This window comes from Bubalus kerabau, chromosome 2, assembly GCF_029407905.1.
Source record: "Bubalus kerabau isolate K-KA32 ecotype Philippines breed swamp buffalo chromosome 2, PCC_UOA_SB_1v2, whole genome shotgun sequence".
Taxonomy (NCBI): domain Eukaryota; kingdom Metazoa; phylum Chordata; class Mammalia; order Artiodactyla; family Bovidae; genus Bubalus; species Bubalus kerabau.
The window spans coordinates 99,862,998-99,881,171 of NC_073625.1; the positions used below are offsets into that span (position 1 = coordinate 99,862,998).

At 35.7% G+C, this 18,174-nt stretch overlaps 1 protein-coding gene across 11 annotated transcripts in view; it reads left to right on the plus strand.

Moving 5' to 3' along the window:
- The window catches only part of DZIP3 (DAZ interacting zinc finger protein 3), a 125,594-nt gene that overhangs the window by 75,860 nt on the left and 31,560 nt on the right, over window positions 1-18,174 (plus strand). For all 11 annotated transcript variants that reach the window (XM_055568098.1, XM_055568103.1, XM_055568105.1 and 8 more), the window contains 2 exons: window positions 12,834-12,859; window positions 17,593-17,758. In XM_055568098.1, coding sequence (XP_055424073.1) covers window positions 12,834-12,859; window positions 17,593-17,758 — 192 coding nt within the window. The remainder of the gene's footprint in view (window positions 1-12,833; window positions 12,860-17,592; window positions 17,759-18,174) is intronic.

The window sequence follows — 18,174 nt, forward strand, 5'->3', positions numbered from 1 at the left end:
GACTGTAGCCCGCCAGGCTCCTCTGTCTATGGTATTTCCCAGGCAATAATACTGGAATGGGTTGCCATTTCCTTCTCTAGGGGATCTTTCCAACCCAGGGATCAAACTTGCATCTCCTACATTGGCAGGCAGATTCTTTACCACTGAGTCACCAGGGAAGCCTGGCTCTACTGTTAATAGTTAGAACTTAAAATTAGTCCAAGTAGACAAGTAGCACAAATGACTTATAAATGTTCATAGCTTATTGAATATATGATTATAGAGAAGTCTATATATGTTAGATTCTGAAAATGATTTAAATTTATAATATACCCTACTTTACTTCTCTAAATCATAATATATACATTTAAATATATAAATAAAGAAATTGAATTAATCACTTTGAAATTCCATTAATTTCTGCATATCACTTTCATTTTAAAGATACCTACTCTGTTTTAAAAGCAGCTTCTTTTCATATTTCTACAGATAAGTTCAGAAGCATTTTTCAAATCCTAAGAAATCTTGATTTTCTCCTTTGTATCTAAGACTCTGCCAACAATGCAATAATGTACTAAAATGGTACAAACCCAAGAAGCTTCTTTTGTGCCTCTTCCTGTTGTTTGAGAGTTGTAAAATGAGCAAGTTACAGTCTGTAGCAGTTTTAGCAAGAAGTCTCTTAATAGCTTGAAAAATTACAAGAGAAAGTCAAGAGTACTTTTTATTGGCTTAATTTTTTTAATCAAGACTATTAATAATTTTAGAGCAATTTTTTGGTTCAGAGCAAAATTGAGAGAAAGTTACAGAGATCTCCCATATACTTTCTTACTCCAAACATGCATGTAGCCTCTTCACAACCAACATCCCCTTGCATAGTGTTACATTTGTTACAGCTGTTGGGCCTGCATCCATATATCATAATTACCCAGCGTCCATACTTTACAGTTTGGTTCACTCTTGTATATTTCAGTGGATTTGGACTCAAGATGATTTTTTTATTATTTCTGGCTTGAAACATATATTATAAACAGAGTGAAAGTATTTGCCCAACTGCAAATTCATCTTATATATGAATTTACATTATGTATATACACAAACTTTAGTCATAAATGAAATTTTATACAATGAAGGTAAATTTACAAAATACTTATTAAAGTCAAGAACAAGATAAAGATTTTTATTCTAATCTGATCAGTAAAATATCAGTATCATTTTCATATTTATTGAAAGTTATCTTAAAATTAAATTTTAAAAATTAAATTATGTTTTTAAAACACATGAGTATAAATATTTTTTCCTTGCTTTTAGACAGTTCTTATCTAATAGAACACAGCCTTGTAAATTGGTTTAGCTGATGTTTTTTATTTTTGCCAAAACATTGGTAAGTTCCAGGTCTAATACAGTGTAAGACTGATCAAATATATCTATAGCTATCAGACCACTGATCCAAACTCCAAGAGTTACAGTGTATATCTTCCTTACTTCCAAAGGATTAAATATGATAATGTTCAGATTGTCAATTTTAGCTAAATGGAAAGCCCACTCCTGTGTCAAATTGAAATTAAACGGAAAAAACACAAGCAGAAATAATGTAATCATTACTTCAAAATTTATACACTAGTAATATTAAAAATTTCTTATAAAGTCAGCAACTATTTATGGATTTTTATAAAACATTCTTAGTTTATTTCCAATTTATTTTATTAAAAAATTGAGATACTTTGAAAATAAAATAATAAGTTTATCAAGAAAAAATTTGGACACTAGAAGAGAGATCTTATATCCTTTATCTAAATTTTGAAGTATAAACCTAAAAAATGCTGAAAAATTTTCATATGACTATGTCATATACAGTGGTCCTGTTATATTCAATTGCTGTTATAGTAGGAAAGAATTGTCTAGTGTAATGTAAGCAACCAGATATAAAAAGCTGAGTCCATCAAATTATCTAATCACATGTTCTCCACATGAAAAATTCTAGTATGTAGAAGTTTGTGTGATACAGAGTGACTACAGAATCCTTATGCATGAAATTATATCCTCTGTTAATTATTTGATTTTCAGCATGTCTACCTAGCAATATTTGAGGTCCTAAAAACACCTATCAGGGATTCTCTGGATGAAGATGACAAAAAGAAGAATTTATGTAGCAAATAGAGGGGATAATAAGATAACTTCTAACTAGTATGTATAGTAGTAAATTGTAAATAACTCTTGAGAGTTAGTTATTTCTTTCTTTCATCCCAATTTTATTCCCTACTCAGAGGAACTGACGTTTGAAGTAGAAAAGGAAGGTAAAGCAGATGGCAAAAGAATAGAAGCATTGAGGGAAAAAAATATGGCAGGAAATAAGTTCTTCAAAGTGGATGTCCTCTCTAAAGGGAAGTTGCTGAGATGCATGTAAGACAGGCTGATACATAAAGTTGGCATAAAGTTATCCTGGAAAGAGCTTAAAATAAATTTTAGAAATACAGGTATCTCCTGCTTTCTGAAGTTCACTTTATACCACTTTGTCTTTATGAAAGACCTGCATTAATATCTGTTTTGAGTGAACTCCTGGAGTTGGTGATGGACAGGGAGGCCTGGTGTGCTGCGATTCATGGGGTTGCAAGGAGTCGGACACGACTGAGCGACTGATCTGATCTGATCTGATGCTAACCAAAATAAATCTGAAGAGGATTTTTACTTGTACAAAAAAAGTTACAGGCTTACTTCGTTTTATTGCACTTTGCTTTATTGTACTTTGCAGATACTGAATTTTTCACAAATTGAAGGTTTGTGGCAGCTCTGCATCAAACAAATCTAGTGGCACCATTTTCCCAATGCCATTTACTCACTTTGTTTCTGTGTTGCATTTTGGTAATTCTCACAATATTTCAAACTTCTAAATTATTATCATTTTGTCATTGTGATCTGTGATCAGTTATCTTTTTTTAGGTATAGTTGATTTACAGTATTATTTATTTTGGGGTACACAACATAGTGATTCAAAATTTTTATTGGTTATACTCCATTCAAAGTTATTATAAAATATTGGCTATATTCCCTGTGCTATATAATATATCCTTGTACTTTATTTTATACACAGTAGTTTGATATCTTAGCCCTCTCTTCCTGTGGTGTCCCTCCCCACTTCCCTATCCCTATTGATAACAACTAGTTTGTCCACTATATATTTGCATCTGTTTCTGTTTTGTTATATTTATTCGTTTGTTTTACTTTTTAGATTCCATATGTAAGTGATAACATATAGTATTTGTCTTTCTCTGGCTTTTTTCACTAATCCTAATGCTCTCTAGATACATCCATGTTGTCACAAATGTAAAATTTAATTCTTTTTTCTGGCTGAGTAGTATTCCATTGTGTATATAAACCATAGTTTCTTTATCCATTCATCTCTTGATGGACATTTAGGTTGCTTCCATATCTTGGCTATCATAAATAATGCTTCTGTGAACATTGGGGTGCATGTATAGTTTCAAATTAGCATTTTCCTTTTCTTTTCCTGTATGCTCAGGAGTGGAGTTGCTGTATCATGTGGTCATTGTACTGTTGGTTTCCTGAGGAACCTCTGTACTGTTTTCCATAGTCACTACACCAGCTTCCATCCCCACCAATGGTGTACAGTGTTCTTTTTCTCCACATCCTTGCTGACATATATTTGTGGTCTTCTTGATCATAGCCATTTTGCTACATGTGGGGTGATCTCATTATGGTTTTGATTTGCATTTATTTGATGATTAGCAGTGTTGAGCATCTTTTCATGTGCCTTTTGGCCACCTGTATATCTTCTTTAGAAAAATGTCTATTCAGGTCTTCTGCCCATTACTTAGTCAGGTTGTTTGGGTGTTTTTTTAATATATATATTGAATTGTATGAACTGTTTGTTTTGGATATTAGCCCCTTTTTAGTCATATTGATTGCAAATATTTTCTCCCATTCAGTAAGTTGTCTTCTCATTTTGGTCAGTGGTTTCCTTTGCTCTGCAAAAGTTTTTAATTAGGTCCCATTTGTTTACTTTTGCTTTTCTTTGCTGTGCTTTATTTAGTTCAGTTGGTCAGTCATGTCCGACTCTTTGCGACCCCATGAACCACAGCACGCCAGGCCTCCCTGTCCATCACCAACTCCCGGATTCGACCCAAACCCATGTCCATAGAGTTGGTGATGCCATCCAATCATCTCATCCTCTGTCATCCCCTTCTCCTCCTGCCCTCAATCTTTCCTAGGATCAGGGTCTTTTCAAATGAGTTAGCTCTTCACATCAGGTGGCCAAAGAATGGGAAAGACTAGAGATCTCTTCAAGAAAATTAGCAATACCAAGGGAACATTTCATGCAAAGATGGGCTCAATAAAGGACAGAAATGGTACCCACTTTGTGGAGAAATTTTATCATAAACAGATACTGAATTTTGTCAAAAGCTTTCTCTGCATCTATTGAGATGACCATATGATTTTTGTTCTTCAGTCATTGTGGTATATTACATTGAGTAATTTGTAAATATTGAACCATCTTTGCATCCCTGGGATAAATCCCACTTGAGGCGATCAGTGAGCTTTGATGTTAATATTGCAGTTGTTTTGGGCTGGTACAAATCATGCCCATATTAGATGGTGACCTTAAAAGATAAATGTGTGTATTCTGACTTCTCTACCAACCAGGGCTCCCCTGGTGGCTCAGTTGGTAAAGGATCCACCTGCAATGTGGGAAACCTGGGATCATTCCCTGGGTTGGGAAGATCCCCTAGAGAAGCGAAGAGCTACCCACTCCAGTATTCTGGCCAGGAGAATTGCATGGACTGTACAGTGCATGGGGTCACAAAGAGTCGGACATCACTGAGCGACTTTCACTCACCAACCAGCTATTCCCTCATCTCTGTCCCTCTCCTTGGGTTTTCCTGTTCCCTGAGATGCAACAGTTGTTGAAATAGAGCAATTAATAACCTTGCAATAGCCGCTAAGTGTTTTAATGAAAGGAAGAGTTGCAGGTCTCTCATTGCAAATCAAAAGCTAGAAATTATTAAGCTTAGTGAGGAAGTTATATTGAAAACTGTGATAGGCCGAAAGCTAGGCCTCTTATGCCAAACACTTAGCCAAGTTGTGAATGCAAAGGAAAAATACTTGAAAGAAATTAGAAGTGCTACTCCAGTGAACACAGGAATGATAAGAAAGTGAAACAGCCTTATTGCTGATATAGAGAAAACTTTAGTGTTCTGGATAGACTATTAAATCAGCCACAACAGTCCCTTAAACTGAAGCCTAATCTAGAGGAAGGCACTTCAGTTCTGTAAAAGTTGAGAGAGGTGAGGAAACTGCAGAAGAAAAGTTTGGAGCCAACTGAGGTTGGTTCAAGGAAAGAAGCCATCTCTATCATTTCAGATTATAAGGTGAAGCAGCAAGTGCTGATGTGGAAGCTGCAGAAAGTTATCTAGAAGACCTCACTAATATAACTAATGTAGGTGACTATACTAAACAACAGATTTTCAGTGTAGTCAATATAGCCTTCTATTGGAAGAAGATGCCATCTAGGGCTTTCATCTAGCTAGAGAAGAAAAGTAATGCCTGTCTTCAAAACTCCAAGACACAGGCTGACTCTCTTGTTGGGGGCTGATGTAGCTAGTAATTTTAAGTAGAACCCAGTGCTCATTTGCCATTTTGAAAATCCTAGCAAAAAGAATTATGCTAAATCAACTCTGTCCTCTAGAAATGGAACAACATATCCTGGACGACAACACATCTCTTTACAACATGGTTTACTAAATATTTTAAGCCTACTCTAGAAACTTACTGCTTAGAAGGAAAGATTTCTTTCAAAATATTACTGCTCATTGACAGTATATCTGGTCACCCAGGAGCTCTGATGGAAATCTACAATGATATTAATATTGTTTTCATGCCTGCTAACACAACATCCATTCTGCAGCCTGTGGATGAAGGAGTCATTTCAACTTTCAAGTCTTATTATTTAAGAAATACATTTTGAGAGGCTTCAGTTGCCATAGTGATTCCTTTGATGAATTTGGGAAAAGTCAATTGAAAACCTCTAGAAGGATTCACCTTTCTAGATGCCATTAAAAATATTAATAATTCATGGAAAGAGGTAAAAATATCAACATTAACAGGAGTTTGGAAGAAGCTGATTCCAGCCCTCATATGACACTGATGGATTTAAGACTTCAGTAGAGGAAGTAATTGCAGATGTGGTGAAAATAGCAAGAGAACTAGAAATAGAAGTGGAGCTTGAAGATGTGACTGAATTGCTACAATCTCATGATAAAACTTTAATGGGTGAAGAGTTGCTTCTTTCAGATGAGCAAAGTAGTTTCCTGAGATGAAATCTACTCCTGGTGATAGTTCCATAAATACTGTTGAAATGATAACAAAGGATTAGAAGATGACATGAACTTAACTGCAGGGTTTGAGAGGACTGACTCCAATTTTAAAAGAAGATCTACTGTGGGTGAAATGCTATCAAAACAGCATTGCATGCTACAGAGAAATCATTTGTGAAAGAAAGAGTTGATCAACGTGATAAACTTTGTTGTTGTCTTATTTTAAGAAATTAGCACAGCCATTGCCACTTTTTAGCAACCGTCACCCTGATTAGTCAGCAGCCGTCAACATCAAGGCAAGACCATATACCAAAGAGAAGATTGCAGTTTGCTGAAAATTTAGATGATGGTTAGTATTTTTAACAATAAAGTATTTTACAATTAAATTATACACATTCTTTTTTTAAGACATAATGTTATTATCACACACTTACTTGCGTGCAATATAGTATAAACATAATTTTTGTATGTACCAGGAAATCCAAAATTTTATGTGACTTTGCTTTATTGCAATATTCACCTTATTGAGGTTGTCTGGAACCAAACCTTCATTACATCTAAAGTATGCCTGTAATTATTTCTTCAGTTTGTATAGTTCCTTTTGGAGAAGGAAATGGCAACCCACTCCTGTGTTCTTGCCTGGAGAATCCCATGGACAGAGGGGCCTGGTGGGCTGCGGTCTATGGGGTTGCAAAGAGTTGGACATGACTAAGCAACTAACACATGCCATTTCAGCTTTGGAAAATGTCATAAGAATGATGTACTTTTGGGTAGCTGGGGAACTTATTATACTAGATGTATTCATTCAGTTCAGTTCAGTTCCGTCGCTCAGTCGCGTCTGACTGTTTGCAACCCCATGAATCACAGTACACCAGGCCTCCCTGTCCATCACCAACTCCTGGAGTTCACTCAAACTCATGTCCATCGAGTCAGTGATGCCATCCAGCCATCTCATCCTCTGTCATCCCCTTCTCCTCCTGCCCTCAATGCCTCCCAGCATCAGAGTCTTTTCCAATGAGTCAACTCTTCGCATCAGGTGGCCAAAGTATTGGAGTTTCAGCTTTAGCATCAGTCCTTCCAAAGAAAACCCAGGACTGATCTCCTTTAGGATGGACTGGTTGGATCTCCTTGCAGTCCAAGGGACTCTCAAGAGTCTTCTCCAACACCACAGTTCAAAAGCATCAATTCTTCGGCACTCAGCCTTCTTCACAGTCCAACTCTCACATCCATACATGACCACTGGAAAAACCATACCCTTGACTAGACAGACCTTTGTTGGCAAAGTAATATCTCTGCTTTTCAATATGATATCTAGGTTGATCATAACTTTCCTTCCAAGATGTATTCGTTATGAACAACCAAAGTTGTTTTCAATTTAGTTATTCAGGTACACTCAAGGCAGGAGTTGATAATTCTAAATTGTAGAATCAAATTGGCACTGGACATTGATCAGACAATGAAATGCAAAAATCCTCTTAGTATGCAGACAATAAAGCAAAACAAATTAGTAAGTTTATCATAGAATCTGTGGGGAAAGAGACCAGAATTTTTTTGTAAACAAGAGATGATAGTAGAAATTATTTTTTTTTCTTTTTTTTTTAATTTTATTTTATTTTTAAACTTTACATAATTGTATTAGTTTTGCCAAATAGCAAAATGAATCCGCCACAGGTATACATGTGTTCCCCATCTTGAACCCTCCTCCCTCCTCCCTCCCCATTCCATCCCTCTGGGTCGTCCCAGTGCACCAGTCCCAAGCATCCAGTATCGTGCATCGAACCTGGACTGGCAACTCGTTTCATACATGATATTTTACATGTTTCAATGCCATTCTCCCAAATCTTCCCACCCTCTCCCTCTCTCACAGAGTCCATAAGACTGTTCTATACATCAGTGTCTCTTTTGCTGTCTCATACACAGGGTTATTGTTACCATTTTTCTAAATTCCATATATATGCGTTAGTATACTGTATTGGTGTTTTTCTTTCTGGCTTACTTCACTCTGTATAATAGGCTCCAGTTTCATCCACCTCATTAGAACTGATTCAAATGTATTCTTTTTAATGGCTGAGTAATACTCCATTGTGTATAGGTACCACAGCTTTCTTATCCATTCATCTGCTGATGGACATCTAGGTTGCTTCCATGTCCTGGCTATTATAAACAGTGCTGCGATGAACATTGGGGTACTCATGTCTCTTTCCCTTCTGGTTTCCTCAGTGTGTATGCCCAGCAGTGGGATTGCTGGATCATAAGGCAGTTCTATTTCCAGTTTTTTAAGGAATCTCCACACTGTTCTCCATAGTGGCTGTACTAGTTTGCATTCCCACCAAGAGTGCAAGAGGGTTCCCTTTTCTCCACACCCTCTCCAGCATTTATTACTTGTAGACTTTTGGATCGCAGCCATTCTGACTGGTGTGAAATGGTACCTCATAGTGGTTTTGATTTGCATTTCTCTGATAATGAGTGATGTTGAGCATCTTTTCATGTGTTTGTTAGCCATCTGTATGTCTTCTTTGGAGAAATGTCTATTTAGTTCTTTGGCCCATTTTTTGATTGGGTCATTTATTTTTCTAGAGTTGAGCTGTAGGAGTTGCTTGTATATTTTTGAGATTAGTTGTTTGTCAGTTGCTTCATTTGCTATTATCTTCTCCCATTCTGAAGGCTGTCTTTTCACCTTGCTAATAGTTTCCTTTGATGTGCAGAAACTTTTAAGGTTAATTAGGTCCCATTTGTTTATTTTTGCTTTTATTTCCAATATTCTGGGAGGTGGGTCATAGAGGATCCTGCTGTGATATATGTCAGAGAGTGTTTTGCCTATGTTCTCCTCTAGGAGTTTTATAGTTTCTGGTCTTACGTTGAGATCTTTAATCCATTTTGAGTTTATTTTTGTGTATGGTGTTAGAAAGTGTTCTAGTTTCATTCTTCTACAAGTGGTTGACCAGATTTCCCAGCACCACTTGTTAAAGAGATTGTCTTTAATCCATTGTATATTCTTGCCTCCTTTGTCAAAGATAAGGTGTCCATATGTGCGTGGATTTATCTCTGGGCTTTCTATTTTGTTCCATTGATCTATATTTCTGTCTTTGTGCCAGTACCATACTGTCTTGATAACTGTGGCTTTGTAGTAGAGCTTGAAGTCAGGTAGGTTGATTCCTCCAGTTCCATTCTTCTTTCTCAAGATCGCTTTGGCTATTCAAGGTTTTTTGTATTTCCATACAAATTGTGAAATTATTTGTTCTAGCTCTGTGAAGAATGCTGTTGGTAGCTTGATAGGGATTGCATTGAATCTATAGATTGCTTTGGGTAGTATACTCATTTTCACTATATTGATTCTTCCAATCCATGAACACAGTATATTTCTCCATCTGTTAGTGTCCTCTTTGATTTCTTTCACCAGTGTTTTATAGTTTTCTATATATAGGTCTTTAGTTTCTTTAGGTAGATATATTCCTAAGTATTTTATTCTTTCCGTTGCAATGGTGAATGGAATTGTTTCCTTAATTTCTCTTTCTGTTTTCTCATTATTAGTGTATAGGAATGCAAGGGATTTCTGTGTGTTGATTTTATATCCTGCAACTTTACTATAATCATTGATTAGTTCTAGTAATTTTCTGGTGGAGTCTTTAGGGTTTTCTATGTAGAGGATCATGTCATCTGCAAACAGTGAGAGCTTTACTTCTTCTTTTCCAATTTGGATTCCTTTTCTTTCTTTTTCTGCTCTGATTGCTGTGGCCAAAACTTCCAAAACTATGTTGAATAGTAATGGCGAAAGTGGGCACCCTTGTCTTGTTCCTGACTTTAGAGGAAATGCTTTCAATTTTTCACCATTGAGGATAATGTTTGCTGTGGGTTTGTCATATATAGCTTTTATTATGTTGAGGTATGTTCCTTCTATTCCTGCTTTCTGGAGAGTTTTTATCATAAATGGATGTTGAATTTTGTCAAAGGCTTTCTCTGCATCTATTGAGATAATCATATGGTTTTTATTTTTCAATTTGTTAATGTGGTGTATTACATTGATTGATTTGAGAATATTGAAGAATCCTTGCATCCCTGGGATAAAGCCCACTTGGTCATGGTGTAGGATCTTTTTAATGTGTTGTTGGATTCTGATTGCTAGAATTTTGTTAAGGATTTTTGCATCTATGTTCATCAGTGATATTGGCCTGTAGTTTTCTTTTTTTGTGGGATCTTTGTCAGGTTTTGGTATTAGGGTGATGGTGGCCTCATAGAATGAGTTTGGAAGTTTACCATCCTCTGCAATTTTCTGGAAGAGTTTGAGCAGGATAGGTGTTAGCTCTTCTCTAAATTTTTGGTAGAATTCAGCTGTGAAGCCATCTGGACCTGGGCTTTTGTTTGCTGGAAGATTTTTGATTACAGTTTCAATTTCCGTGCTTGTGATGGGTCTGTTAAGATTTTCTATTTCTTCCTGATCGAGTTTTGGAAAGTTGTACTTTTCTAAGAATTTGTCCATTTCTTCCATGTTGTCCATTTTATTGGTATATAATTGTTGATAGTACTCTCTTATGATCCTTTGTATTTCTGTGTTGTCTGTTGTGATCTCTCCATTTTCATTTCTAATTTTATTGATTTGATTTTTCTCCCTTTGTTTCTTGATGAGTCTGGCTAATGGTTTGTCAATTTTATTTATCCTTTCAAAAAACTAGCTTTTGGTTTTGTTGATTTTTGCTATGATCTCTTTTGTTTCTTTTGCATTTATTTCTGCTCTAAGTTTTAAGATTTCTTTCCTTCTACTAACCCTGGGGTTCTTCATTTCTTCCTTTTCTAGTTGCTTTAGGTGTAGAGTTAGGTTATTTATTTGACTTTTTTCTTGTTTCTTGAGGTGTGCCTGTATTGCTATGAACTTTCCCCTTAGGACTGCTTTTACCGTGTCCCACAGGTTTTGGGTTGTTGTGTTTTCATTTTCATTCGTTTCTATGCAAATTTTGATTTCTTTTTTGATTTCTTCTGTGATTTGTTGGTTATTCAGCAGTGTGTTGTTCAGCCTCCATATGTTGGATTTTTTAATAGTTTTTCTCCTGTAATTGAGATCTAATCTTACTGCATTGTGGTCAGAAAAGATGCTTGGAATGATTTCTATTTTTTTGAATTTACCAAGGCTAGCTTTATGGCCCAGGATGTGATCTATCCTGCAGAAGGTTCCATGTGCGCTTGAGAAAAAGGTGAAATTCATTGTTTTGGGATGAATTAATACTGTAATTTACATGACAGTAATTGATACTCTTATTAAAAGGGTGATATATGAGTAATTAATATGTTGTGTCATTGATAGTACCTTTATTTAAGAGGTTGCCTTTATAGTTTGGTTTTAATGAAAATAAAATTTAGGGCTATTTAACTTTTCCTCCCAATTGTGATCTCCCTAGCATTTTTTTCCCTGTAAGATTCTTAGTATATCAGTCTGCTTTCTCTTTACATGTAGATTTTTCAAGAATGCTTGTAATTAGTGTCAGATTTCATAAATGAGAATTACATATACCCTGTCCTAAGACATAGCAATAGGTACAAACTCAACCTCAACACTCATTTCCATTATCTGAATTTGTGTGTGTGTGTTTCATGACTCAGTGGTTAGATAACAAAATTGATTTGGTAGGCCACAGCTATAATTTTAGAAAAGGAAAAGAATTAGTATGAATAAAAAAATTCTAGAGTTCCTCACGCATTATCTTAGTTTAGGCTGCTATAGCAAACTACCATAGATTGGATGGCTTAAACAAGATTTTTGTTTTTCACAGTTCTGGAGGCTGAGAAATTCAAGATCAAGGTGCTAGCCAATTCAGTGTCTGGTGAAGGCCCTCTTCTTAATATGCAGAAGAAGGCCCTCTTCTTACAGCTACCTTTTTGCTATATTATCACATGTTGAAGAAAGAGAGTGAGCGAGCATGCACAAGCAAGCAAGCTAGCTCTCTGATCTCTTCTTATAATGGCACTGATCCTGTCATCAAGGCTCCACATCATCTAAACCTAATTACCTCCCAATGGCCATACCTCCAGTTACCATCCTACTGAGGGTTAGGGTTTCAATGTAAGAATTTTGGAGACACACAAGCATGTAGGCCATAACACACATAATATGAGTAAGGTTTGTTTCATGGAACTTATATTTCAGTGTTATGCTTGTGTAAAAAAATAGCTATGTAAGTGCATTTAAGTCATAATGTAAAATATATTTATTTTGGTTGTGGTCAGAAAGCTTGGTGGTGGTGGTGGTGTAGTCACTAAGTTGTGTCCAGCCCTTGTGAGCCCATGTAGCCTGCTGGGCTCCTCTATCCATGAGATTTCCCAGGCAAGAATGCTAGAGTGGGAGTGCCATGCCATTCTTCAGGGGATCTTCCCAACCCATGAATCAAACCCACGTCTCCTGCATTGCAGGCATATTCTTTACTTTTGAGCCACCAAGGATCCCCAAAAACTTGAGAAATGTCTAAATTCAGTTAGATCACTGTACTGTACCAACATAGTTAATATATAATACTAATTCTTGATGTTATTTTTCAGAATAAGGAATCAAGAGAAGAGCAAGTGTAAGTATTTATTTCATTTTAAAATTTTTCTTAGTACTTTCAAGTGTGCTTTACCAGTATGACACAACCTTGCTTTGGTACATATTCTCAGAATATGGTAATATTCTTAAGAGAAGAAAAGACAGTTTTCTATCTTAATAAGTTGTCAGGTTTTTTATTGAAAGTGACAGAAAGTTAAATTATCACTTGTTTTTTATTGAAAGTGACAGAAAGTTAAATGATCACTTGTTTTGGGAGAATAGAATCTCTTACCATTTTTCTGTGTGGCTACTCAAGAGACATCCAATGCCTACTGCTTTATTCAAGGACTAAATTTGTTTCCAGCACAAAATCTTTTAAAATACAGTCTAGATTATAGTTAGCCAATGTAGATTAAATAAAACTTAACCTTAAAGACAGATTATCTTTTGTCCCAGTAACCCCTTTTACAAAAAGAGTTTCATGTGGTTTGTTTGTTTAATTAATCTGTCTTGTTTTTTTTATAATCCCAGTTGTTAACAGTGAAGTTTGAACCTTTACTGAACACCTTTTAATGTCTGAAGATAATTGTGAGCTATATTCTCCAGCAACATGATTAATGACAGTGTAGTAGAGGAAGGAAGTAGGGGAGACATCCCATGAAGAGATCAGTTAAAAGTTTTGTTAAGTAGCTATAGAGAACTCTCTGTAAGGACATACTTATCTTTAAAATGGTAACAAGAACATACTTTGTTAGCTTTAAAGCATCTTGTAGTTGATACTTTCTCATTGATAATGGACATGATCCACTTGGTACATTAATAGTTCATCATCCAAGGTGGGTTTTCACTTTCTCTGTCAACAAGTTGAGCCACTAAACTGATAGTGTGTGTCTGTGTCTTTTCAAGGTTATGTCTGTTGTTGTTGTTCGATCATTAAGTCTTGTCTGACTCTTTGTGACCCTGTGGACTGCAGCACACCAAGCTTCCCTGACCTTCACTATCTCCCAGAGTTTGCTCAAATTCATGTCCATTGAGTCGGTGAGGGTATCTAACCATCTCATCCTCTGCTGCTCTTTTCTCCTTTTGCCTTTATTCTTTCCCAGCATCTGGGCCTTTGCCAATGAGTTGGCTTTTCACATCAGGTGGCCGAAGTATTGGAGCTTCCACTTCAGCATCAGTCCTTCCAAAGAACATTCAGGGTTGATTTTCTTTAGGACTGACTGATTTGATGTTCTTGAAGTCCAAGGGACCATCAAGAGTCTTCCCCAGCACCGCAGTTTGAAAACATCAATTCTCAGCACTCAGCCTTCTTCATGGTCCAAGTCTCACATCTTTATATGACTACTGGAAAAACCACAGCTTTAACTATACAGACCTTTGTTGGCAAATTCATGTCTCTGCTTCCTAATATGCTGTCTAGGTTTGTCATAGCTTTCCTTCCAAGGAGTGAACATCTTTTAATTTAATGCCTGCAGTCACTGGACCATCTGCAGTGATTTTGGAGCCCAAGAAAATAAAGTCTGTCACTGCTTTCACTTTCCCCCCTTCTATTTGCCATTAAGTGATGTAACTGGATGCAATGATCTTAGTTTTTTGAATGTTGAGTTTTAAGCCAACTTTTTCACTCTTCTCTTTCACCCTCATCAAGAGGCTCTTTAGTTCCTCTCACTTTTTGCCATTAGAGTGGTATCATCTGCATATCTGAGGTCGTTGGTACTTCTCCTGGCAATTTTGATTCCAGGTATGAATGAATGAATGAATGAATGAGTGAATTTTGATTCATTCATCCAGCCTGGCATTTCACATAATATACTCTGCACATAAGTTAAATAAGCAGGGTGACAATATACAGCCTTGACATACTCCTTTCCCAGTTTTGAATCAGTTGTTCCATGTCCAGTTCTAACTGTGAATTCTTGGCATACAGGTTTCTCAGGAGACAGGAAAGATGGTCTGATATTCCCATCTCTTTAAGAATTTTCCATAGTTGTTGTGATCCATACAGTCAAAGACGTTAGCATAGTTAATGAAGCAGAAGTAAATGTTTTTCTTCAACTCCCTTGCTTTCTCCATGATCCAATAATCTGGTCCCTGTGCCTCTTTGAAATCCAGCTTGTGCATCTGGGAGTTCCGGTTCACATACTGCTGAAGCCTAACTTAAAGGATTTTGAGCATAACCTTGCTAGTATGGGAAATGAGCACAATTGTACAGTAGTTTGAATATTCTTTGGCATTACCTTTCTTTGGGATTGGAATGAAGACTTAATGTTTTCCAGTTCTCTGGCTACTACTAAGTTTTCCAAATTTGCTAACATATCGAGTGTAGCATTTTAACAGCATCATCTTTTAGGATTTTAAATAGCTCAGCTGAAATTATGTCACCTCCACTAGCTTTGTTCCTAGTAATGCTTCCTAAAGCACACTTGATTTCACACTCCTAGATGTCTGGCTCTAGGTGAGCGATCATACCATCATGGTTATCTGGGTCATTAAGATCTTTTTTGTATAGTTTTTCTGTGTACTCTTGCCACCATCTCTTAATCTCTTCTGCTTCTGTTAGATCTTCTGTTAGATCTTTATCATTTCTATCCTTTATCATGCCCATCCTTATGTGAAATGTTCCCTTAATATCTCCAATTTTCTTGAAGATATATCTAGGCTTTCCCATTATATTGTTTTCCTCCATTTCTTTGCATTGTTCATTTAAGAAGGCTTTCTTACCTCTCTTTGCTATTCTCTGGAACTCTGCATTTAGTTGAGTCTATCTTTCCCTTTCTCCCTTGCCTTTTACTTCTCCTCTTTCCTCAGCTGTTTGGAAAGCCTCCTCAGACAACACTTTGTCTTCTTGCACATCTTTTTCTTGGGGTGGTTTGATCATGGCTTCCTGTACAGTGTTACAAACCTCTGTTCATAGCTCCTTAGGCACTCATGTCTACCAGATCTAACCCCTTGAATCTTTCCTTCACCTCCACTGTATAATCATAATGGATGATTTAGGTCATACCTGAATGGCCTCATGGTTTTCCCTACTTTCTTCAATTTAAGACTGAATTTGGCAATAAGGAGCTCATGATCTGAGCCACAGCCAGCTCCAGGTCTTGTTTTTACTGACTGTATAGAGCTTCTTCATCTTTGCTGCAAAAAACACAATTAGTTTGATTTCATTATTGACCATCTGGTGATGTCCATGTGTGGAGTTGTCTCTTGGGTTGTTGGAAAAGAGTGTTTGCTATGACCAGTGAAAAAGTAAGTTTACGTCTAGATACCATAAATGTAAATTATTAAAGGATGAAACAGTATAATCAGTCATTTTGTTTATTTTCACTTACACCATAGACCCAAACCTGGATGATCATCAAATCACCCAGGGAACTTTGTTTTAAATGAAAAATTTCAAAATACACAAAAGTGAAGAGAATAATAACAGTATATCTATGTTTGTAGGTATACCTATCATCCTGATTTTACAGTTTTCATTGTTTTCCCACATTTGCTTCATTCTTCCCGTCACATTTATTTTTTGAGTGTTTTCAGTCTCAAAACTGTATAATTTTATCTATACATGCTTCAGTTTGCATCTCTTTAATAGAAGAATATTTTCCTATATTATCACAATGCTATTATCATACTTTAAAAGTTTAGAAGTAACCTTTTCTAGCTTTTCAAAAGTATAAATTCATATTTTTGCATCTGTTGTGGTTTCAGGAAGAATATAAATTTTAAAAAACTGTTGAAGTAATATGGAAAACTGAGTTTTGGAACTGTGGTCTAAACAAGTAATTTATTTCATTGAACTTTCCAAAATGTTTGAGTTAGTCTAGAATACTTCAGTGATATGTAATGACTGTTCTATAGTGTTTTACAAGTTATTCTACAAGCATAATATGTCCTTTTTTCTAGATCTCATTGACCTAAAATAAATACTAATGCATCTATTTTCTTTGTATTCGCTAATAAGTCAAGTAATTTATATCATGCTATATGTAAAAGTACTATTTCTTGTTATTATTCAGTGAGATTAGGAAGGAAATTCATAGCTACTAAATAGTAGGCCAACTGAAATGATACTAGCATGCATTTAAATTTTAGACGTAGGTATAAAAATGAGTTAATTGCCATTGTACTTATACTATTTCCTTTTTTTTCTCAGTGGTTTCTAGTTACTGAAATTCATTATCACTACGGCTTGTTTTTTTTAAATAAAATCTTGTTATAAACGGATTTATTTTGATATTTGGCAAAACAATACAATTATGTAAAGTTTAAAAATAAAATAAAATTAAAAAAAAAAAAAACCCTGTTACAAAACAAACCTCCATCTTAAATCTGCTTTATGTATGTTACTATTTAAATGTACATGAGACCTAAGCACTGAAGTTGATCAAACCAACCTGCCTGTCAGGAATGCTGTAATGATTAAATAATATGGCAGATGTGGAAATGCTTGTCAATATTTCCCAAAGTATTGTTTCTCAAAGTAACTGATATATAATTAACATAATTATAACTTGAAAAATGAACTCCATGGTCTCATAATTCTTAGAAGCACTACTATGAACAGAATAGGTACCTCAATTGAGTGCTATCTCAAATATGCTAAAATTGATTGTGAGTCTCCAAAAGAAATACACGGTATCGGCACTGTCCAAACTTTGAACCTTTCTGATCTAAGCATCTCATAAGACCAGTACAATATTAATTTGGGAAATAATGGCTTAGATGAAAAACACTATACAGTTATAAAAGGTCACATTGGTTATGTCACCACTATAGCCCAAATATTATAGGAAAGGAAGAGCAGTTGAAGAAAGAACAAGCAAATCTGTATGCAATCAGTAGATTTATGAAAGATGATGCAAGCAATATTCAAGAAGATTCTACGACTGAAAACAAGTTCTATAGTCTGGATGAATTGCATATTCTGGACATGATACAGCAGGTAAGCCTGATTGGAGAGGGTACAGTCCTGCCTTCCTTCTTCCAGAATAATTGTTAACCATTTTCTCCCCATGACTCTTTGAACATCATATTAACCTAGTGATTTACGTTGTGTTTGTGAGGAAAAAGAAAAAGTAGGAAAGGATGGACAGAGGGATGGCTGACATAAAAAAGAACTCTAGGAACTAGAAACTCTTCACTTCAGTCCTCAAACCATTTCCTGGTTTTAAGTATTGGGCAGAGTTGATTACAGATGCATACCTTATAAAGAGTTTTCAAATAACACAAGGAAGAAAAAATACCCTAGCATAATCCCATTGGATTAAATTTCATTAGGAAAATAGCTTTATAAAACAAAGCTACTTTCACTTGTTAGATAATTAAACTTGGCTGTTACAAAGAAATATCTACAAAAAT